The 24735-nt window shown below is 35.3% G+C and overlaps 1 protein-coding gene across 7 annotated transcripts in view; it reads right to left on the bottom strand.

Annotated features, from left to right (window-relative positions):
- Nucleotides 1-24735, bottom strand: part of LOC106875928 (tubulin polyglutamylase ttll6) — a 420072-nt gene that overhangs the window by 40023 nt on the left and 355314 nt on the right. For 4 of the 7 annotated variants that reach the window (XM_014924244.3, XM_014924242.3, XM_089344857.1 and 1 more), the window contains 3 exons: nucleotides 19186-19366; nucleotides 15251-15472; nucleotides 10643-10930 (listed from right to left, as the gene is read on the bottom strand). In XM_014924244.3, the coding sequence (XP_014779730.1) occupies nucleotides 10643-10930; nucleotides 15251-15472; nucleotides 19186-19366 (691 nt within the window). The remainder of the gene's footprint in view (nucleotides 1-10642; nucleotides 10931-15250; nucleotides 15473-19185; nucleotides 19367-24735) is intronic. The other 3 variants (XM_089344881.1, XM_014924246.3, XM_014924247.3) reach the window with 2 other exon arrangements.

The following is a 24735-nucleotide window of genomic DNA, read 5'->3' on the forward strand; positions in this document are numbered from 1 at the left end:
AGTCCTCAGTCAAATCGTCCAACCCATGCTAGCATGGAAAGCGAACGTTAAACGATGATGATGATGATGATGATGATGATATATATATGTATGTGCGTGTATATATATATTGTGTATATATATATATATATATATATATATATATGTATGTATGTGCATATATATTGTATTTATTTATATATATATATGTTTATATATATATTGTATGTATATATATATATATATATATATATATATATATATATATGTTTGTATATATATATATATATATATATATATATACACACATACATATATATATCAATACATACATACATATATATATATATTATATATATACACGTATACATAAATATATGTATAATACATATATACATATATTTGTGCATACATAAATACATGTGTGTGTGTGTGCTCACAAAAGAAAAGTATTGTTTATGTTGTTTGCCTAGAAAACATATTTTCTCGTAAAAAAAAAAATAAATGTTTTACTTAATGGCTAAAACAAAGGCAGGAAAAAACGCGCATGCTCACACACACACGCACACAAACCGACACGCACACAAACCCACACATACAAATGCATACACATACACAAACATATGCACGCACACACACACACATGCGCACACAAATACACAACAAAACTCTTTACAGTGAAATAAAAGTATCTTCTAAGCTTGGTTAAACCTGTTGATTACAATCGACCCCTGTTGTAAATCCCTGTAATTGCAGATGCTGATTTTGGTTTAGAAAGTAAAAAGAACACAAGAACAAGAAGAAGAAGAAAAAAAATTAATTTGTGCACTAGAATACAGTTGCCATGTCTGTGATTATGCACAAGTGTACAGACACACGCATGTGCGTGCATACATGCACACATACACATACATATGAAGACATCTCAGATTGTCCAAGAAAGGAACCCTCGGCTGACTAAGCCCCTTTCAGAAAGTCTTTGAGCTGATAAAAGGGCTTAGAAACTAAGGCCATCTTTTTTTGTATTGGGAATGAATTGCAAGTGCAGAAGAATTTGTGTGCGAGTGCAGTTGTACTTAGGAAAATAAGGACTCTTTAACTGCATAAATGCAGAAATAGACACTAGCATGGTTGTGTGGTTACGAAGGTTGCTTCCTGACTATGTAGTTTTAGGTTTTAGTCCCAGTGTGTTGTACCTTTGGATAGTGTCTTCTACTGTAGCCATGAGCTAGCCAATGCTTGGAGAAGGGATTCATTTGACTGAAACTGAAAGAGGCTTACTCTGTGTGTGTGTGTGTGTGTGTGTGTGTGTAGGCGCAGTCGTGGATGTGTGGTAAAACACTTGCTTTCCATTTATATGGTTCCTGGATTAGTCCCACTGCGTGGCCCCTTGGGCAAGTTTCTTCAACTATAGCATCAAGCCAACCAAAATCTTGCGAGTGGATTTGGTAGACAAAAACAAACATACACACACACACACATATATATATATATATATATATATATATATATATATATAAATATTAATATTTCTAAGTCTCTCTAAAGGAGACCACAGCAACGGTAAACTATATATATATATATATATATATATATATATATATATACACACACACATACTGACATATAAGTATTGTATTAATTGTAGGCTTTTCCATTTTTAATAGAGACATTAAACTCGGCCATTACCTTTGCACCAACCTGATATTAGGGTCAATTTGGTTCACTAAATCCTTCAAGATGCCCCAGCATGGCCGCAGTCTAATGATGGAAACAAGCAAATGATAAAAAATAGGTAATGCAGGTTTTAAAGCATTTCACTTTTGCATCTGATTTGCAGGATTCTTGCTGTGAACTCCTGTGTCAGAACAGACATTATTGTAAATTGGGAAGGTCATCACACACTTCTTATTCTCCGACGCATATATTCTCACTCACTTCCATATAAATATAGAACTCGTAAACTAGGAAAGCGACAGACTTGAATCAAACCTGAAGTAGATAGAAAGAGAGCTTGTCATTGATAAGGCCATGAATGGTGATGGAAAGACCCTGACAAACCTAGCCAATTGATTGATTGATTGACTGAATGATTAATCAAACAATCAATTTATCAATTGGTTAGATGATTAACCAATTGACTAATAATGATAACAAAGAGGTTAAGACAATTATATTGACCCAGTGCTCAACTGGTACTTATTTCATTAACCCTGAAAGGATAAAAGGCAAAGTTGACCTCGGTGGAATATGAACTCAGAATGTAAAGATGAACAATATGCTGCTAAGCATTTTGCTCAGCATGCTAATAGTTCTCCGAATTCACCACCTGCATAATAATAATAATAATAATAATAATAATAATAATATTTTTAACTGCTGCACAAGGTCAAAGCCTCCCCCACCAAAAACCACCAGAAACACATAATGAAGAAAAGTACAAGTAACTGAAGAATATGTAGTTATGGGGAAGAAACAATAAATCATATCGTCTCTGGTTGCCAAGCCCTGGCAAAGATGAAATATATCTACAGACATGACAGAGTTAGGACCTATATACACTGGAAGCTATGCTAACACAATGGAATGACAACAGAAAAAAAGATGGTATAAGCACACCCCAGAAAAGCTCTCATAAAATGAGAAAGCAACCATACTCTGGGATATGCCAATACACAAAGATAGAGACGTCAATGCTAATAGACCAGATATAGTTGTCAGAGATCACCAAGATAAATATGCCTTCTAATCGAGATGTCAATCCCAACAGATGATAATGTATCTCTAAAAGTAATGGAGAAATACAAAGATCTGGAAATTGAGATAACCCAAATGTGGAGCCTAAAAACAGAAACAATCCCTATAATAATAGGTGCATTAGGTATGATTAAAAAAATTCAGACAAATACACACCAAAACACCAGGACTTAGGAATGTATATAACATACAGAAAATAGCATTTATAGGCACCACGCACATCCTACGTAAAACACTTTCAATACAGTGAAAATATGAGCAACATAGCAAACCACAGCAAACCTAAGGCACACAGAGCTGTTCTCGGTAGTACAGTGAATGCACATGATAAAACTAAGACTACTAAGTAGTTGTAGTAATAGTAGTAGTAGTAGTAGTAGTAGTAGTAGTAAAAGAAGTGAAGTAGAACCAGTGTGTGGGCATGTTTATTATTGGCATAATGACCCTCCCAAGATGCGACAAAACTCTTATAGTATTAGTACAAAGGAAAGAGGTAGTGTGATTACAACTGGACTGTTTTTACTCATAAGTCAGTTTGACCAGTGTGGCTTGAGGGTTAAAAAACACCAGTTATGAAAAGCATGAAACAATCTGAATTAAACATTAATCACTGTATACTGACACACAGGTATCCCAACCTTCCCCACTGTACAAAAGGGTTAAAATTACCACCCTCTCACCTCATTAACAGCATATCCTCTCTATATAATTAAGAAAACAATAGGTTAATGTTTGCTTTGTTGCTATAGTGATTTAGGCTTTCTTCTTCGAGATTCATAAATAAACTTCCAACTGTTGCCAAAAAACACAATTAGTTTGTTAATTGAATATAAATATAATTAGTTAATGACTGCATGGCTGCTAAGGGCTGGCGTTTAAGTAATTGACTCGTGGATGATGATGGTATGACAATTAATTTATTGATTTATGCCAGAAACCATACTGGTGCATGTCAGCTGATAACGGGGAAAAAAAGGGCAAATAATAGACAATAGACATAATGATTACATGCGTGTGTGTGTATGTGTGTGTGTATACACACACACACACACACACATATATATATATATATATATATATATACGCAGGGCGTTTGCACTAAGTTTTATGATATTTTTATAACCCCCTCCCTTTCTTAGGAACAGCCTGATGTATTGGTGAACAGTCAGTAGCATTGAAGAGCATAAAGATTAAATTTGTAACTGTGAAAAAGTTAGCTGACATGATGGCATTGGAAGCTGTCTGAATATTGGAAAATAGTTACCTGTATCATCGGCATTCACACCAGGTATCAAAATGCTGATGGTTGCTCAAAGTTCTGTGAACACTGAAAAGGCTATAAGACGTGACATAGACACCTGCAACAGAGACTACAAAGCCATAGCCAGAAGGAAGGGACAAAGTAGATGTTCTAACTGCATCCACATGCCAGAATACATCCAACAAGGCCTTAAGCTCAATTTAGATGTAGTTGTCGGAAAATTTCTATCATTTCACCAGCCACAATTTCTGGGTTTCTGTTCCTCTGATTGTAATCCCATGGATTAGTATGTGTGGGACACAGTTGAGAAAGTCACCAACTACTCTGTCTGCAACACCAAGACCAAGCTGGTGGCTAAGATCAAGGAGGTGTTCAAAGATTTTCCCAAGAAGACAGTAATGAGTGCATGCACCAGGTTCCAGAGCTGTCTTGTAGCTGTGATGAAAGGTGAGGGTGGCTAATTTGAGTAAACACTCAGTTATCACTCACCCATAATCCAGTTGATACTTTTTTTTAAATATTTATAATACTTTTACTTTTTGGATGGGTTACTGTGTTTTATTTTCCTTTTATGCAAACTGTCAAATTGAGCCTCAACTCCCTACATAAATGTATATATATATACATATATACTGCAAGAGAGTTAGGGGTTGAGGATTCAACCCACTAAGGGATAGTAACTATCCAATATACTGCTGGGAGGGTACCCAATTATTGTTACACTAGTGTTATACCAAGTGTAATAAGTGGGTGTGGGTAAAAGGGGGTTATTTTACCCTAAATTTATATAGCAATAAGAAAATGGAGGAGAATATGCGGTATCCATCAACTTGCAGACAGTGTATTCCATTGAATTAATTTGCTTATTTTGCAACTAAAATGACAAAAACCACAATATACAGATGCTTATGACATAACATGTCATATTAACAATTAAGGTCACAAATGTAAAGTACATTTAGCAATTGGAGAATATACAGAAACTTACAGCTGTTTCGGCCTAGCGTTGGCATGCCCCATTCTATCCCTATATCTCCTGCGTGCCGGAGTAATTAGCAAATGAAAATGATGTAATGGGAGTACATGCATGATTCGCTAGGCCTCTTCAGAGATTCACAAAATTCAATACAAATATAAAATAAAAAATAAAAAATAAAAATAAAAATAAAAATAAGAATAAAGTAAAAATTAAAATAAAGGAAAAATGAAAATATAAAAATATAAGGCACATAAAAAGCCTACAAACAACCATATAAAAATAGTTTTAAACACTCCAATATACATGCCTGTGCCTGTGTACATAACCATACTTAGATATCTATGGATACAAAAGCATATACAGATGAGTACATATGTGTGTCCAGATGTACGTCAACAGTCACTGCCACCACATTTGAGGGGGAAATATACATATATATATCTATCCTCTCACACATACATATATATATCTATCCTCTCACACGTACATACATACATATATGTAAACACAAATATTCCCATCGTATGAATACTTCCTGGAATGTTCCAAGGATGGGACTTCCTGGAAAGTTTCGGGGGATGGTATTTCCTGGAAAGTTCCGAGACTGGTACTTCCTAGAAAGTTCCGAAGGTGAAGCTTCCTGGAAAGTCCTGAGGTTTTCCTGCAAAGTTCCGAGCTCTTCCTGGAAAAGTGCATATGTAAGTGCAAGCATGGTTCTGTAGTAAGAAGCTTGCTTCCAAAATACATGGTTCTGGGTTCATTCCCCCTGTGTGGCACCTTGGGCAAGTGTCTTCTACAACAGTCTTGGGCCAACCAAAGCCTTGTGAGTGGATTTGGCAGGCAGAGACATACACACATACATATATACTTACACACATATATATATATATATATATATATATATATATATATATATATATATATATATATACACATATACATATATATGTGTGTATGTATATAGGTGGAGGCACAATGGCCCAGTGGTTAGGGCAGTGGACTAGTGGTCATAGGATCGCGGTTTCAAATCCCAGACCAGGCGTTGTGAGTGTTTATTGAGCGAAAACACCTAAAGCTCCACGAGGCTCCGGTAGGGGGTGGTGGTGAACCCTGCTGTACTCTTTCACCACAACTATTTCTCACTCTGTGTATATGTATATATCTCTGTGTGTGTCTTTGTATCTGCGTTTGTCTCATCACTGCTTGACAACCGGTGTTGGTGTGTTTATGTCACTGTAACTAAGCAGTTTGGCAAAAGACACCAATAGAATAAGTAATAAGTACTAGGCTTAAAAATAACAGTCCTGGTGTCGATTTGTTCAACTAAAAACCCTTCAAGGCAGTGCTCCAGCATGGCCACAGTCAAATGACTCATAGAAGTAAAAGAATATGTATATATATATATATGTATATATACACATTTATGTATGCATTTCTCATGTCTTCTTTTTGTACAATTCCACAATGTTACAGCATGCTTTTATCATGCTGCATACTTTATAGTACCTAGTGTCTCCTATACAATGCACTATTTATTATACAATCAATACAGAATACTTCTGATCCTTAATAATTTCATTTCCTGAGTAAGCATTGTCACTGTTTTGCAAATGTAAGCACTTCCATCATCACATTTCACAAGGTAAGCACTTTCACTTTCTTACGTAACAGGTAGAAAGACAACAAGAAAAGCTATTCCAGTTTCTTGTTATCTTCTATCATCGTGTAATTCTTTTGCACTGCAAATTTTACTCTCAAGATAGAACACTGAGCTGGTATTGACAGATTAGTCTCAGCATAAATTTTGAATGAAAAGGAAGATAGTTACTACATGAAATTGTGAAGAAATTTGATATACTGGCCCTGTTGCATTGACATATCCTCACTCACTTGCACTGAGAATGGATCATATCAAAACAAATTTCAGAACAGTTTCAGGAAAAGAATTACAGAGATGTACTTGCATAGCAAGTGACCTGATCTGAGACCGTGTGCTGGAACAAAAACGGAATTTCAAAAACATCAACAGAGTATTTTTGTATGTAAGTATATGAGCAAATTTGTTTATTTTGTTTTATGTATGCTTTCTCATGCATATAGCTGCATGTCTATCTATCTGTCTGTCTGTCTGTCTATCTATCTATGCATGCATGCATGCATATATGTATGTGTGTATGTCATTATTCAGTTTATTTCAAGATTTCTTGTCAATAGAGAAAGAACTGGTTTCTAACCTAGATCCAAGGTTCCTTCATTGGAATTTCAATATCAACAACAGGGTATTTTTGTATGTATGTATGTATGTATGTATGTATGTGTGTGTGTGTGTGTATGTATGTATGTATGTATGCATGCATGTATGTATGTATGTGCAGATTTGTATGTTTTATGTGTGTATTCTCATGCATAGAGTTACATATCTAGACATGCTCATACATATGTATGTATGTATGTATATGTGCAAGTTTTGTATGTTTTGTTTTATGTATGCATTCTCATGCATATAATTGCATATCCAGACATGCTCATATATATTTAAATGATAGACTTCTGGAAAGCTTTATAGATATTTACAGTTCCAATGATGGATTGGATCTGTAGTCTTCGAATTAGCCTTCTCTTTTCTGGTTTTGAGAAGTCTAATTTCTCAAGATTGGTTTTTAGGCAGTGTGTTACATATCCCAGAGCCGCAATAATTACAGGTATAAAACTGAACTAGTAATCTGGATATCTCAATAGCTCAGTATAGATATTCTCTCTTTCACTGATCTTCAGCTTTATGTTAACATCTGCTGGGCAGCTAATTTCCACAAATGTACACAGCTTCTCTTCTCTATCTCAAATCATTATATCAAGTCTTTTGTGCCTACATTTTATTGAGGTCTACACTGGGATACTCCACCAGTACTCCTTTTTTATTATGAGTGTCTATGGCTTCTACCATACTGTGGGTTCTTATTTCTTTGTCCTCAGGGTTACCCTTCTGACAGATTTCATTATAGAGTGCCCTAGCTATGACATCATGTTTCATGGGTAGATGATACCGTGATTGACATTTATTGAACAACTGCTTATGATGTGAATGATATTTTCAGTGTTAACTCCACAGAGTCTGCATCAGTTGTCACATTTTATTGCTTTTCCTGCATCTCTATTTCTTTTGTGCACCAGGTATTTGGTGGATATTTCCTGTTCTTGGATTGCACACACATACCCTTCAAAGTGAGAGGTAGTAATCTGGCTATTGGTCTATGATAGACTGCTTTAGTGATCAATGTTACCATCATCTTGGAGCTTTCCACTAACATATGCATACATAGTCCTCTGCTCATATAGGCTCATCCTTTCATCTGATGATACGTTGTAGAAGAGTCGTGCGACTTTGTTGGGCATGTATTTAAGGTTATCAGACAAGGAATGTTGCTCAAGGAGCTGCCTTCCAAATCTTATAATCTTATCAGCCTCATGTATGCAGACTTGATCAAGCGATGCATTTCAACACTTGGTGGTTAAAAGATGTTGCCAAAGGGAAATAATACAATATTCAAAGGCATATTGGATCAATGTTAAACCTCTGCCAACTTGTTTTCGTTTTAGGTAGAGGTGGTCTACATCACTGTTTATGTGGAAACTGTGCTTGTTAGTATTTTTCAGGTTTTCACATCAATAGCTTAGATCTCATCAAGCATCCAATCAAGCAGCCCAAATGTTGGTATGAGTACTGGTACTGCAAACACATTGTAAGCCACTGTTTCATTGAATGCAGTGAGTTCTGAGGCCCAAATTTTCTTTATTCGGTTCTAATATCTTTTAGTGACACGTATTTTATTAAAGGTGCCATTGTAAGATATGTTTTCATCCACTTCTAGATATCTGTAACATTCCTCGTCAGATACAGGGGAAACAGTCAAATCATTGATGGAGATGTTGCTCATCTGGTTTATAGTTTTCCCCATTTTCACAACCATATAACAAACTCCAACCCTACATCCTTTGAGAATGTTGTATCTAGGTCATGTATGTATGTATATTATCAAGTTCACTCAGCCCTAGTTTTTTTTCACAAAGATAATTCAATGTTTGGCATGCCAGATGTCTAAGATAAGAATGGAGAAGAATAAACGTGGTTGTGGAGCATCCTTGACAAGTTTCCACCTTAATCAGCTGGAGTTCATAATTGCCAACTTTGCTTCCATGAGAAATTGCATAAATACAACAAGAGCCTAAAATATCCATTAACAAGTAAACCAATTTATCAGATTATTACCACAAAAAAAAAAAAAAAAAAAATGAATGAATAAGTGACATGCTAATGAACTTCAAATTATTGGTTACTTATACTTGGAAAAGGCCATCTTAATCTCGAAGCCCTTATGCATTTGCAAGGTGGAGCAAACAAGAAAATATGGTTAACTTCAACATGTGATCTGAACTGACCAATGGAACACCCCACTCACCTCCTCTGCAAATATTCTCATCACTCTCCAGCTCCACACACCCACCCTCTCTTGTAAAATGTGAGTAGTCATATAACCCCCTCCACAGCAAGAAATCTGATCTGCTCCAGCCCTTTTCTCTCATACCTTATCCTCCACAAAATAGACATTGGAGTATGAGGCAATCCTAGATCCTATTGGATTCTGGCAAACTGTCCAGCCTATGCCAGCAATGAACATGCATGTTTTGTTGATTAGGGAGAGAGGGATTTAAGAAGGGAGGAAGGAAGGATTAATGAATGATGAGTGGGTGGGTGGATGGATGGATGGATGGATGGATGGATGGATGGATGGACGGACGGATGGATGAATATGTATATTTGTGTCTTTCTTTATGTTTGTCCTCACAACCACTTGACATCAGGTGTTTATTTGTTTACATCCCTGGAATTTACCAGTTCAAGAAAAGAATCTGACAGAATAAGTATCAGACTATAAAAAAATAAGTGATGGGGTCAATTTGTTTAATAAAACCCTTCAAAATGGTGTCCCAGTATGGCTGCAGTCCAATGACTTAAACAAGTATAAGATAAAGGATAAATTGGGAAACTGAATAAAAAAGATAATCTATGGAAGGTCATATGGAAGTAAATTACATATTAGGCATAATTTCTATTGAGGTCTTATATCTTTGAGATTCTAACATCACCAGAAAACTTGAGTTTTATGGAAGATCCAAAGTACTATATGTTTCAGACACCAACCAATCTAGGGCACAATATGTGTCTGTGAGAGATTTAACCCTTTAGCATTTAAACCAGCCATATCAGGCCCAAATATTCTACCTGTTTTATGTTCAAAATGGCCATGTACAACTTCTCACATCTACTCTATAATGCTGCACATGTGTACAACCTTGAAATGTTTAGCATATTCTATTGTATAATTTGTACAAATGAAAAACAAAAAAAAAAAAAGAGAAAGAAAAACTCCCAGTGCCTCAATTGGTCGTACCCTACAAGGTTCAATGGAACCTACGGAAGCAAGCCAACACGCTTGCAGCATTACCACAATGTCATTGTATAAATGAAGAATCACATCATTGGGATCTCATAGCTACAAGATAATGCATGATTATTTCAAAGCATTGCAAATAAATTAGCATTATGTTTGACAGAGTAATCTGAATGCTAAAGAGTTAAAGAGAACAAAATTATAAATCATACCTACCACTATTTTATTTACTGTACCAAACATATTGAAATAATGTTGTCTTGGTTTTGGATGACAGCTATAAAATGTATTGCAGTTGTTAGCCACAGCTACTTGTTGATCTTCAATTGGCAAGGTGCTGGATGAGGAAAAATTTCCAAAGTTATTGATAAATAAGTTTGTAGTCCCAGGATGAATACTAGTAGTGATTTGATGCATCTCACCAGTACGGCTAAATTGATAGTTATTGCCATGTACTAAGCTGCTTGAACTGTTGCCACTTGTTAAAGGCACTGGTGGTTTTACCTGAAATATAAATAGGATATAAATGGGAGACAGGGTGGATGTAAGTGGTGGATGTGAAGCAGCTGTGACAGCAAGAGCGAGACTTAGTTGGGTTAAGTTCAGGGAATGTGGAGCAATGTTATATGGGAAAAGGTTCTCAGTGAAGATGAAAGGAAGAGTTTATAAGAGTTGTATGAGAGCTGCAATGTTGTATGGGAATGAGACATGGTGTCTGAGGGAGAGAGAGATGGTAATTTTGAGAAGGGCTGAGAGAGCAATGGTGAGAGAAATGTGTGGGGCGAAGCTGTTTGATAAGAGTAGGACTGAGGATTTGATGGGAATGCTGGGGTTGGAGGGATCGGTGGAATGACTGGCAAGGGCAAATGGAGTAAAGTAGTATGGGCATGTGTTGAGGAGGGATGAAGAACATGTTCTGAGGAGGATGATTGTGCTTGAGGTAAATGGAGCGCGAAAGCAAGATAGAGCAAGGGAAAGGTGGACGGGACAGGTGGAAGACGAGATTGTGAGGGTTGGTTTGAGAAAGGAGGACACCCCAAACTGGACATGATGGCAAGATGGTGAGACGGTGGTGGCTATGGCATTAAGGTAGATCTGGCCACTTCCATTAACGGGGACAAAACCCGGATTTAAAACACCGGATGATGATGATGATGATGATGATGATGATAATGATGATGATGATGAAGATGATGATATACAATGATTATAATGTAAGTTTATCTATATATATGTAACTGAAATTACAAACAACCATTTGGATCAATCTAAAATGATAGTAAAATTAAGATTTTTATATAGGCTTAAAAACATGTTGCGTTATTCTTCAGTTTGAACATCGTCACCATCATCTCTCAACAGTTCTTAATCACTCTAATAATGCTGAAAACCTCTTTTCCAACTTGTATTCATCATTAAGATTAGATTCACTCTTTCATCACTTCCACTTGCTAGTCTTACCTTCTTTGTCATTTAAATATTGTTACAGCATTTATTGCATGAAAAGGATGAAGAAACATTGTTCATGTACAGCAAGGAGAACAAACCATATTTCCTTCAAATGTTACTATTTTATAATTTTTGTGTTTTCTTATAAATATTTAGGAGCTTTTATTCTTTGAGAGGGTCATAATACGAATAAATACATGCATTGTGTGTAGTTCACTTCCGTTTTTATTTTACTGTTGACTAATTTCTCAGAAATTGTTCATCACACTAATGTAACTTTTTCAATGAATTTAGATTCTACAATTTATTTTCTTGTGCATATTATGCAGCCAAGCTTTGTCTCTATGTTGTCAAGCATCTGTATTTTATTTTCATTGCATCTTTATAATTTTTATTTTTATTTGTCCGTTTTTTTTTTTTTTTTGGTTTTTGTAGATCCCACAAGAAGAATTTATGTGAGTGCATGTGCATGAGTGTGTGTGTGTGTGTGGGGGGAGGTAACTGAATTTTGTCGGGTTTAATTCCACTTTATACTCATTCTTCCATTACAATGGTGATGGCAGTAGTCAATGCTATTGGTGTGTTGTAACTCTACTGATCCCTTCTATTGAGGATGTGTGCTGAATCAGAAACTATATCCTCTGTAACCTATTATAGAATCAGGTCTTTTGGGTGTATGGTAAGAGTTACATTTCTGCATTGTTTATTGACCCATTGTTTTTCTGTATGACGATGTTGGTAAAGATATTTTTTTGTTCATCATATTCACTCCAGTGTTCCCTAATTCTTTAACTTATACTTAGGCTATTTCTCCAATATGGATTGTTGTAGTGGTTTGAATAACAGAACATCTAGCTATGTCAAGGAAAGGAGAGAAGCTACTGATTTAGAACAAGGGGAATAGAAAGGAAATTGGAAAAGAGTGCCCAGTAGAACTGTTACAACAGGTTTGCCTCCTTGGCACGGCCAGAATAATCGGGAAAGTATTAGATAGCTGAAAAGAATGGATAGCATGATACTGTAGGCTGCAGGTAACAAGCCCACAATGTATGTAAGAGTCCAGGAGCTCCAACAAAACATGTGATAAAGAGAAATAATAATAATAATAATAATAATAATAATAATAATAATAATAATAATAAGGGGTCTTATACAGCTAGAAAACTATTATAAAATAACCACCATAGGACTGCAAAAATACCTACTCCAGAAGCAAGGGAAACTAATACAAATAGCCACAAAACACGAGCAAAACAAAAAACTGTTTTCAGTATTTAAGGAAGCTGACAAATACAAACAAGAAATCAATCTACCTAACAAATACGAAGAAGAAGAAGAAGAAACAACAAAAGCTATAAAACAAATGAAATCCAAACTAAAACTAGAACAGCAACGGACCATGATAAAACGATGGCAAGAAAAGCCCCTACATGGTAAATACTGGGCTAAACTAAATGCGAAAGAAATAGACAGAGAAAAATCCCAGCAATGGCTGAGAAGCTCAGGACTCAAAGCAGAGACTGAAGGATTTTTAATTGCTGCACAAGACCAAAGCCTCCCCACCAGAAATTACCAAAAACACATAATGAAAAGAAATATAACAAGTAACTGTAGAATATGTGGAGATCGACAAGAAACAATAAATCATATTATCTCTGGCTGCCCAGTCCTGGCTAAGAAGGAATATATTCACAGACACGACAGAGCTGGGACCTATATACACTGGAAGCTATGCCAACATTATGGAATAGCAACAGAAAAAAGATGGTATAAACACACGCCAGAAAAGGTCACAGAAAACGAGAAAGCAACCATACTCTGGGATATGCCAATACACACAGATAGAGAAATTAAGGCAAATAGACCAGATATAGTTGTCAAAGATCATGAAGGAAAAAAATGCCTTCTAATTGATGTTTCAATACCAGCAGATGACAACGTTTCTCTAAAAGAAATGGAAAAACTTTCAAAATACAAAGACCTGGAAATAGAGATAACTCGAATGTGGAATCTAAAAACAGAAACAATTCCTATCATAGTAGGTGCCTTAGGTATAATAAAAAAATATTCAGACAAATACATAACAAAAACACCAGGACTTACAAATATATATAACATACAGAAAATTGCACTACTGGGCACTGCACACATTCTACGCAAAACACTTTCAATACAGTAAACATAAGAGCACCACAGCAAACCACAGCACATACCCAAGGCGCACAGAGCTGCGCTCGGTAGTGAAGTGAAAGCACGTTATAAAAATAAAACTACTGAATAATAATAATAATAATAATGAACTGAACTTCTCACCTAGCTGTAAAAAGATACAATATATACTGGATATTACTGCATTAAGAAGTAGAAATACTCGAATGATCATTGAATTCCAGTCTTTATGCTGTTAAAGCCTAAAAAGTTATGGTCACTAATCTATCTATCCAGGTCAGGTAACTTGCTCAAACCAATGTAACTCTTTCACGCCAGATGTACTGATTGAGTGATGAGGCATGAAAGTTACATTAATCTTTCAGAAGCTAATATCTCATCTGCACATACCATCACTACAGATGATAGCAGTAGTTTGCAAACTGAACTGGTTGATCCTGGTCATTGACAGTTTATTGTCTGTTCATCTGCTCAGCATCTTGTGATATTTGCCTTTGATTTCAATATGATTCATTTGCTGAAACAGTTCACACCCACCATGCTGCATCCCATGATTTCAACATACCCTGGCTCAGGTGGTTACATGCTATTTAATACATAGTTGGAACCCTGACAAATGAACAACTCTGGATCAGAGCAGAGCTGAGATCAATAGTGCAGGCCCATTGCCAAACTTTGGTGCCTAGGGGTGGGTGCTTCAGAATATTCTGGGTAGGTACTAATTTGTAATAATGCTAAAGCAGAATTTCGAAATAAATGTATCAGTGTAAATCTGAGGGTGTACCATTGAATAGTGAGGGTGTACCATTGAAATCTGAGGGTGTACCATTAAGGGACAGTGCTGTCCAGTACTGTCCCTTAGTGACAGGCATGCAATAGTGACTAAGAATTGGTTCAACATTCCTCAAAAGCGTAGAACTTCTGAACCAGGGTCCAACTACTGGATACAGTTTAAGTTGGCCTAATTATGACACATGAAGACAAATTATGCGGGAAAGTTTCAGCATTCCACTGGATCATTATTAAGTTTATTAATTCCAAATTTCAACCACAGGAGATATTCGTAAAGATCCTGCATTGTAAAACAAATCAAGATGAAATTTATGCCAAAAAGCAATTAATTAGACACATTTTTACAAAGGTAATTCTCCAGCAAGACTGCAGTCCAGTGTCTGAAACAAAACAAAAGATAAAAGATATACTTACTTGAACAACTAATTGTTTGTCATGTTTCTCATGACTTGGTGAAGTTTCACTGTTCCGATGTATGTTAAGCAGTCGATAGACAATGTTAGCAACACCAAGCCCTCGAACAAGAGTGTCGCGTTGGACTAAAGCACTTACTCGAATCAGCTCTTCATCATCACGGATTTCATCAGGTTTAGAACTATCATACCCACCTTCAAATTTCTCTTCTTTGGTCATAGACTGTAAAATAATAATTGCCCAATACATGCCTTGATGGCTTTCTCTTATCAATATTTTAATTCTGGTCAAAACAATTCCTTTCTGCATATTTTTTAAACTCTGGAACTCTCTTTCAGAATGTCAACCATAAACCCTTAAATGCTGGACATCATCAATTGATGTTTCGTTAGAGAACAGCAAACATCATTAACTGATATCTCAAAAATTTCACATGGAAACAACCATCATCAAAGGGAAGTGAATACTTTATGGGACTTTTCAGTAATGAAATTGTAAATTTTATTGTGCAAGAGGCAAACAAATATAATAGTTTTTATACTTGTTTAACTTTTAACACACTGCATTTTCTCTAGAATTGTTTTTCCTGACAAACTGCCCTGTTACTACTGGGGAGAGAATTCATATGGTGACATAATGCACCTACAGTATGCTAAAGGTTAACCCATTAGTATTTAAACCAGCCATACCTGGCCCAGATATCCTCCGTTTTATGTTCAAACTGGCCAGATCTGGCCTTTCAGGCTTACCCTGCAATGTCTTGCTAAAAATACTTTCCACTATAGGCACAAGGCCTGAATTTTTGGTGGAGGGGGCTAATCAATCACATCGACCCAGTGCTCCACTGGTACTTATTTAATCAATCCTGAAAGAATGAAAGGCAGGGTCAGCCATGGCGGAATTTGAACTCAGAATGTAAAGACAGACGAAATGCCACTAAGCATTTTGTCCAGAGTGCTAATGAGTTTGCCAGCTCGCCACCTTAAAAGAATAATTGCTGCAAGCATTCTGAAAATAAACATGATTAGTTCAAAACAACGTGAATAAATAAGCATTACATTTAGCAGAGTAATCTGAATGCTAAAGGAATAAACTAAAAACAAGTATAAAAATAACCCTTAAGAAAAAAAAAATTGTTTTTGTTTTTTGCCCATTTTGTACACATATTCATGCAAGCATTTCTCACCATTTAAGGTTCAATATATGTGCATTTTAAGGTGGCAAGCTTGCAGAAACATTAGCACGCCAGGCAAAATGCTTAGTGGTATTTCATCTGTCTTTACATTATGAGTTCAAATTCTGTCAAGTTCAACTTTGCCTTTCATCCTTTCAGGGTCAATAAATTAAGTACCAGTTGCATACTGGGGTCGATCTAATCGACTGGACCCCAGCCCCAAAATTTCGGGCTTTGTGCCTAGAGTAGAAAAGAATATATGTGCAGTTTAATTGTTTAGTACCCATCACTTTTAAAGCACTGAAAAACTATGGCCTTACTCTAAGCATGTCTTAAGTATCCTTTATTCTTTAACCCTTTAGCATTCAGATGTTACTCTGTCAAATGCAATGCTTATTTATTCACATTGTTTTGAATTAATCATGTATTATCTCATAGCTTCGAGAGGTCAATGATGTGATTGTTTATTTTCAGAATGATATTGTAGAATAGGTGTGAGATGATGGATGTGGCTAGTCTCACTATAAAACAGATACAATATTTGGGCTGGATGTGGCCGGTTTAAATACTACAGAGTAAAGTATGCATAAGCATGTGCTTTAAATGTATTTAAAGTAAAAGAAAAGTCACATGGGAAATTCACTTAAAAACAATAAATCCAGTTAAAATTTTTCTCAACAAAATTCTCATAAATATATCGAAAAATTCAAATGTATTCATGTTCCAGCTTCTAAAAATGAAACTGGAAAATTTTTGTCATGATTTGAGCCACATACATACAATACAAAAGATGTACTAATTTTTCTGTCTGATTTTTCACCTGAATCATTTCCTTGATGGTACATTAGTTAGTTTGCAAGATCTGTTTCATAAACAGGGAATTAAGGGAAATTTTACAAGAGTCACACAACCTACAGTTTTTACTGAGTTAGTTGTATTTCTTTTATAAACTGTAAATGAATAGAACATGCTGATCTGATCCTAAAATAGAATCAGATTTTCAGCTCCTCTTCACTTTATTACTCTGTCTTTTAACTCCTTAAATTTACAGTGTGTTTTGTTGTTCTTCTGAATGTACTCAGCTCCAAGCTCCTACCATGAATATATTATCAATGCCTTACTTTAACTTCCATTTGCCATGAAAGGTTTTTTTTTTTGTGAAGTAGGTATTTTAAACACTATTTTGAAAGTTGCTGACATCATAAGAATTTATGAGCTTTTGAGAGAACATGAAACAATTCTTTTATGGAATAGTGTATCTTGAAGCACTTAGGGTAAAGGACAAAGACTCCCTTCAGTCATGAATGACCATGGGATTGCACCTAGAATGTTATCCTCTGAGGCACAAGTTCAGACAAGGTTGTTTATAGAAGACCAGCAGTCGCCCATGCATACTAGCATCCCCTCTCCACACCACCAATGTTATCCAAGGGAGAGACAAAGGCTGATATAGCTTGGTAGCAGTGATGTCACAACTCATTTCAACAGCTGAGCAAACTGGAGCAATGTGGAATAAAGTATATTGCTCAAGAAAACAACACACAGCCCAATCCAAAAATCAAACTCAGCACCTCATGATTGTGAGCTCAATGCTTTAACCACTGAGCCATGAAAGGTTTCAAATTTTGGCACAAGGCCAGCAATTTTGGAGGTTGCGTTGAGTTGGTTACATTGACCCCAGTGCTCAGCTGATATTTATTTTATCGACCCTAAAAGGATTAAAAGCAAAGTCAACCTTGCCAGAATTTGAACTTAGAACATAAAGATGGACAAAATGCCGTTAAGCATTTTGTCCATCATACTACTCACTCAGCCAGCTTTTGCCTCCTATGCAAACCCATAAATAATCCTTTCTACTATAAGCTCAAGGCTTGAATTTTTGTGAGAGGGGCTAGTCAGTTCCACTGATCCCAGTGCGTAACTGGTACTTAGTTCATCAACCTTGAAAGGATGAAAAGCGAAGTTGACCTCAGCAGAATCTGAACTCCTATTGTAAAGATGGACAAAATGCTGCAAAGCATTTTGCCTGGCATGCTAATGATTATGCCAGTTGGCTGCCTTGAAACCCATTAATAACAACATGGAAATATTGGGTTGTAAACATGTCTCTCAAACAGCCTTGGACTTTTGCTATCCAAACAGGATTTTTCAACCCAATGGGGCTTTATGTACTTCAAGATTCACTATTATATAAGCTTATGTGCTGCAGACAAATTGTTTGTTTTGCCTTTTTACTTACTATCTTTTATCTTTTAATATTTACTTGTTTCAGTCAGTAGACTGTAGCCATGCTGAGGCACCGCCTTCAATTTTAGTCGAATGAATTGACCCCAGTACTTATTTTTTTTTAAAGTCGGGTACTTACTCTATCAGTCCCTTTTGTTGAACTGTTAAGTTATGGGGATGTAAACACACCAACACCAGTTGTCAAGTGGTGTTGGGGGTCGTGGCAGACAAACACAGACATAAAGAGACTCATACATAGACACACACACACACACACACACAAAACACATATACACACAATGAGCTTCTTTCAGTTTCCGTTTACCAAATCCACTCACAAGGCTTTGGTCAGCCCGAGGCTATAGTAGAAGACACTTTCCCAAGGTGACACACAGTGGGACTGAATCCAGAATCATGTGGTTGGGAAGCAAGCTTCTTACCACACAGCCACACCTGCACCTCTATTAGATATGAATAAATTCATAACAATATTCCAAATAACAGAATGACACTTTTGGTTCCTTAAACTGCCTACCTTTCTTTTATGGAGTGCACATATCTTCCTTCTGTTAGCATTTGGTCCAGTGTGTTTTTTTGACTGTTTCTTGGGCATAGGACTTTCCGGACGCAAGTTTAGATTGGTATCCTTCTTTTTAATTTTCGATATAAACTCATTGTTTTCATTCTGTTTTTTTAAAAGATCTTCTCTTTGCTGCCTGAAATCACCAAAAATAACAGAAGAAATGAAAGATGGTTTTCTAATTCGGATTTCAAACTATATCTTTCAGTTTGAAAATGACTATGTTAACAAACTGAAAAACATGAAAAAAAAAAAAAAATCTTTAACAAGTGAAATATAGTTAACTAACAAAAATGGAATTGAAGACTATAATATCTATTTCTGCTGTTTCCATTAAAAAAAAAAACCATTCATAGAAAAGTTGTAATTAAAAAGTACTGCTGTATGGTAGATCTCAACAAAGGATGAATGGGTTAAAGATTTTAAAGCACAATTTTGGCTCCTTATAATTATGATTACTGAATCATGCTGTCAGCTCTATATAACTGAACATGTTATCAGCTTTTTGTGTTGCATGTTATCGGCTTCCCCTGTACGTTGATAAAATGTATATCAGTTAAAATGCAAAGGTAATTAACTAAGAGCATGGTGGCCTGACATACAGCAAAGTGGTTTGATATAAGATTGTAGCTTTGTAGCAGCTATTGATATACTGTTTTCTAGATCACATTAATAAGATCAAAAGAGAGAAATGAAATGTTAGAAAAACTAAAATATACATTAAAATATCGCACAGACTTTCTAATATATACATATACTATGTGTGTGTGTGTGTGTGTATATGTATGTGTGTATATATGTATGTATGGGTATTTAAATATATATATATATATATATATATATATATATATATATATATATATATATATACACGCACACACACACATTACTATTAACTGCTGGGCTAAGTGAAGACCTATAAACAAACTTGCTTCATGGATGATTCAAATTTTTTTTCTGCTATTGAATAATGCTTACTCAGTTTATGCCAGTATGCTTCTAATAAAAGTATTTAGTGTTATTCTTCTAAATGTGTGAACTAAACACTATAATGTAATTGCAACATTGTATGATGTATTTCCTGCCAAGAATTACATCATGCCAAATTCTCATCATCTATCAATTTCCAGTTGTTCAAATACAACACCATCATCATCATCATTATCATCATCATCATCATTTAAAGTCCGTTTTCCAGACTGGCATGAATTGGACGGTTTGACAGGAACTGGTAAGTCAGAAGACTGCACCAAGTTCTGCTATTTCTTTTGGTATGGTTTCTATAGCTGGATGCCCTTCCAAATGCCAACCACTTTACAGAGTGTGCCAGGTGCAGTTTATATGGCACCAGCAACAGTGAGGTCACTCAGTAACTTGCAGAACAAGACCTCTCAATTGGGGGGGGGGGCAGTATTGAGAGACAGAGGTGATATTTTGCATTAGAAGGAAAAATGGAAAGAGAGAGAGAGGGAGGGAGAGAGAGAGGGGGAGAGAGAGGGGGGAGAGAGGGGGGGGAGAGAGAGGAGAGAAAGATGGTGTAGATGTGAGAGAGAGGAGGCAGAGGTCGTACACAAAAGTTACAGGGTGGTGTATATAGTGACGTGGACCAAAACAAAAAACAAAGTCATTCTATCAGGGTATGTTAATGCAAAACAAAACAACAGAAAGGCAACAATAACTGAAAATGAGTAATCAGAAACCATGGTAGCAGTAACAGCATCGTACTTCTTTCTCTATGTGTGAAACATAACATAACCAACAACAACAACACCATTTCCAACACCAGGTCCAATGACTAACATCTTATTGACTACATCATGGTCAAGTGAGTAGAGGTCAAAGTTATGCTAATCACCTTATTCTAATCACAGTGAGGAAAGCTGAATGCTGGATAGACTATCATAGGATACCAACAAATATCAGACTTGTACTTGTTAGATAATCTGGTTCACTGCATCTCGAGGTCAAATCCTTTTGAGGTCAACTTTGACTTACATTCATTCAGAAAGACAATGATCATTGGTAGCTGAGACTTGGTAGACTTCTTGGTGATTGAACAGCATAGCTCTATCTAGAGACCATAATATTTGCCCAGTAGGAGAATTTGGAGTTGATCCTTCTTTTTCCTTTTTCTCTCTCTGTAAGAAATTGGTTCTACTCAGACCTGGTGTAGGATGAGCCCCCACCATGTTTAGTTACTGAAGACATCATGCCATAAAAGAACCCCCTAAGACTCCATTAGGAATTGGGGACTCAGTGACAGAGGAAAGAAATACTAGAAACACAAATTTAGTTTAATCCTCAGTACCTTTGTTTTTGGAAAGCTTTCGCAATATTTCACAATGTTGTAATTTACTTAAAAAGAACATCACACATTTCTACTGTTAATTCCAAACCATGTCAGTCCTTTCAATACATCAACATGTCACATGAGTTCTCTGAGTATTCTCACTCCCCACACAACTCCTTCCCCCACAAAGAAGAATATTTTCACTTTTGAGTTCAGATCTGACCAATACATTTTAAATCGAGATCTATAAAACCTTAATTCTATTTGACTGAAACCCATTTCAGGAAATTTGTATCTTAATGATTGTTGTTGCAGACCAATGATCCAAGTCAATCCAGCTATGACCATCCTAACCAATTCCTTTCTCAAAGACAGTACAACGTAATCTTAGAAAATCTGGCTATCATTCTCACTAGATCAAATGATTATATTGAGGCTTTTTGTACAACAAAGGTAGAACAATTAGCTCTAAATTACGCTAATCTAGTATTTTTTTCTTTACATATTCAGTACTATAAATTGCAAGAGTTAACTCAGTCAGTAAAGTTGCATATACCTCACTGGTTTTCCTTATCCAGGCAATGTCCAATAATTTATTACCTGTAACAGATTGCCAGTTAGATTAAAACAAAAAAAAAGAAAAAAAGAAAGAAATGGAATGCCTTGTTTTATGACTAACGACATATCAAATTAAATACCAATTTCCCTTTTATTGTTCACTTCTATGAATTATCTGCCATGGACCAAGCTTTTATAATTTTGTCACACTGAGGAATTCTTATATGGTTATGGGCCATAAGATCTATAGATGAAAAGAAATTAGATTGAGCAACATTTATGTCTCTCTCAGTTGCTTTAAAAATGGAACTGAAGTGAACTGAGTACAGAGGAATAAGGAAACAATGTTTCAGACTTTAGTGCTCCAGGAATTTACTCCATCAACTATTGTATCTACCATTAATTTGTTCTATGATTCTCTTTTAAGCGTTTTTGTTTGTTATTTTTCTATTCAGTTAGCTTTCATTATCATCTCGCAGCACAAAAGCTAATTTGCAATAAACTCTGCTATAATTTCTCCCTGTTAAATGAAGGGCAACATGACATCTGGAAAAAAAAAACACATTTAAAAGTGAGTTTTTAAATGCTAGATTTTATAGTGCTAGGAAAAGGAAGACACCAACTCATTTTGTCAGCTTACTGGAAAATTTGAGGTAGCTAACAGTTATTTGGACATAAGAAGTTTGACTTTGTGCAATAAGATAGCAATGAAATATTAACAAAACTTTAAATGTGACTTCAAAGTAATAAAAAATTTTTTGCTAGCACAGGATGCTCTAAATGATAATTTATAGCCTCACCTTGCATGTAATATTAAATTATCTCTCAAGCACACTGAATATCAACTATTCATGTACATTAAAAGATCTAGCATTAATCTCTTTTGTGTACTCATCAAAAATAATTTTATAACTAAGAGTTAATAGAAAAATGTTAGCCATTCAAAACATCAAAGAGAATTCAGACGAAATTAAAAGAAAAGAAACAAAACCCCACCAAAAAAATTAACACACACACACACACACACATCAAGAATGTAAAATTCATAAAAACAATTTCTTTCATTTAAGTGTTGCAAAAATGGGAGATAACTGTAGTATGCAATAAATGTTTAGCATATACCTCATTATTGATCAACTTTCAAAAATACAAAATATGTATCATATACTTTCACAAAATAAGCACTATATACTTACAACTGATAGAACATCACATTAGTTTTCATTTAAAGACAAATAATAATGCATGTGCCTGGTGTACCCTTATCAGATGGGTAGTCATGATGGGTATATTGGGCTTTGTATATTTGTACCCCAGTGTCACTTTGATGACATGTGCTGCTCTCTCACTCAATAATAATAATAATAATAATAATAAGGTTACAAAAAAGGAGAAAGCAACCATACTCTGGGATATGCCAATACACACAGATAGAGAAATTAAGGCCAATAAGCCAGATATAGTTGTCAGAGATCATGAAGGAAAAAAATGCCTTCTAATTGATGTTTCAATACCAACAGATGACAACGTTTCTCTAAAAGAAATGGAGAAACTTTCAAAATACAAAGACCTGGAAATAGAGGTAACTCGAATGTGGATTCTAAAAGCAGAAACAATTCCTATCATAGTAGGCACCTTAGGTATAATAAAAAAATATTCAGATAAATACATAACAAAAACACCAGGACTCACAAATATATATAAGATACAGAAAATTGCACTACTGGGCACTGCACACATCCTACGCAAAACACTTTCAATACAGTAACCATAAGAGCATCACAATAAACCACAGCACATACCAAAAGCACACAGAGCTGCGCTCGGTAGTGAAGTGTAAGCACGTTATAAAAATAAAACTACTGAATAATAATAATAATAATAATAATAATATTTAAGATTACATAACTTGATAGGGAGTCAATAAAATGATTCAGCATTAACAAGATCATCACTCTTCAAATTAAGGAATACAACTACTATCAGGTTGTTTTGAAAATAATGGCCAATTTCAGAAACATAATTTTATTCTGGAAAAATTAACAATAGAAATGTTTTGATTAGTCAAAGTTTGAGCCGTGAACATCTACATATCTCTGCCATCAAAAGTTAAAGAAGTAATTTTTAATTCTCAACCGCAGGATAATGCTAATGATATAGCCTGAACAGGATAAACTACCCCTATTTTGCAGAAAAAAGTGTAGGTGGCCAGCTATGAGACTCGAACTCACACCTCCGTGGTTATATATTTGAATTTTTTCCTAATGTTTCAGCTTTATTTTTTCTTCTTGTTACATTGTACTGTTTAGGTATGCACATTTGGAACTTTATATAAAAAAAAAAATCTCTTTAAACTTTAAAATATTACATCTAATAATCATTTACAATGCTAATCACATGAGCAGAAACTAGATAGATGGTAGTCAATAAAAAGTAGCTATAGATCATGTATAGAAAAATGATAATTTTCAAATAATTCAATAATATGCAAGAAATAAAATTAACTGACATAGAAATAGCTTGATGCGATATCATATTAATCATTTAAAATGTAAAATTAGAGAACTGATGAGACACTACTAATTATTTTAACCTTGACTTTAAATCTGATTGAAAATTTTCCTTTGAATGGATGAAAATTTTAACAAGGTACTATA

Source organism: Octopus bimaculoides, chromosome 2, assembly GCF_046866305.1.
Source record: "Octopus bimaculoides isolate indiv1 chromosome 2, ASM4686630v1, whole genome shotgun sequence".
Classification (NCBI taxonomy): domain Eukaryota; kingdom Metazoa; phylum Mollusca; class Cephalopoda; order Octopoda; family Octopodidae; genus Octopus; species Octopus bimaculoides.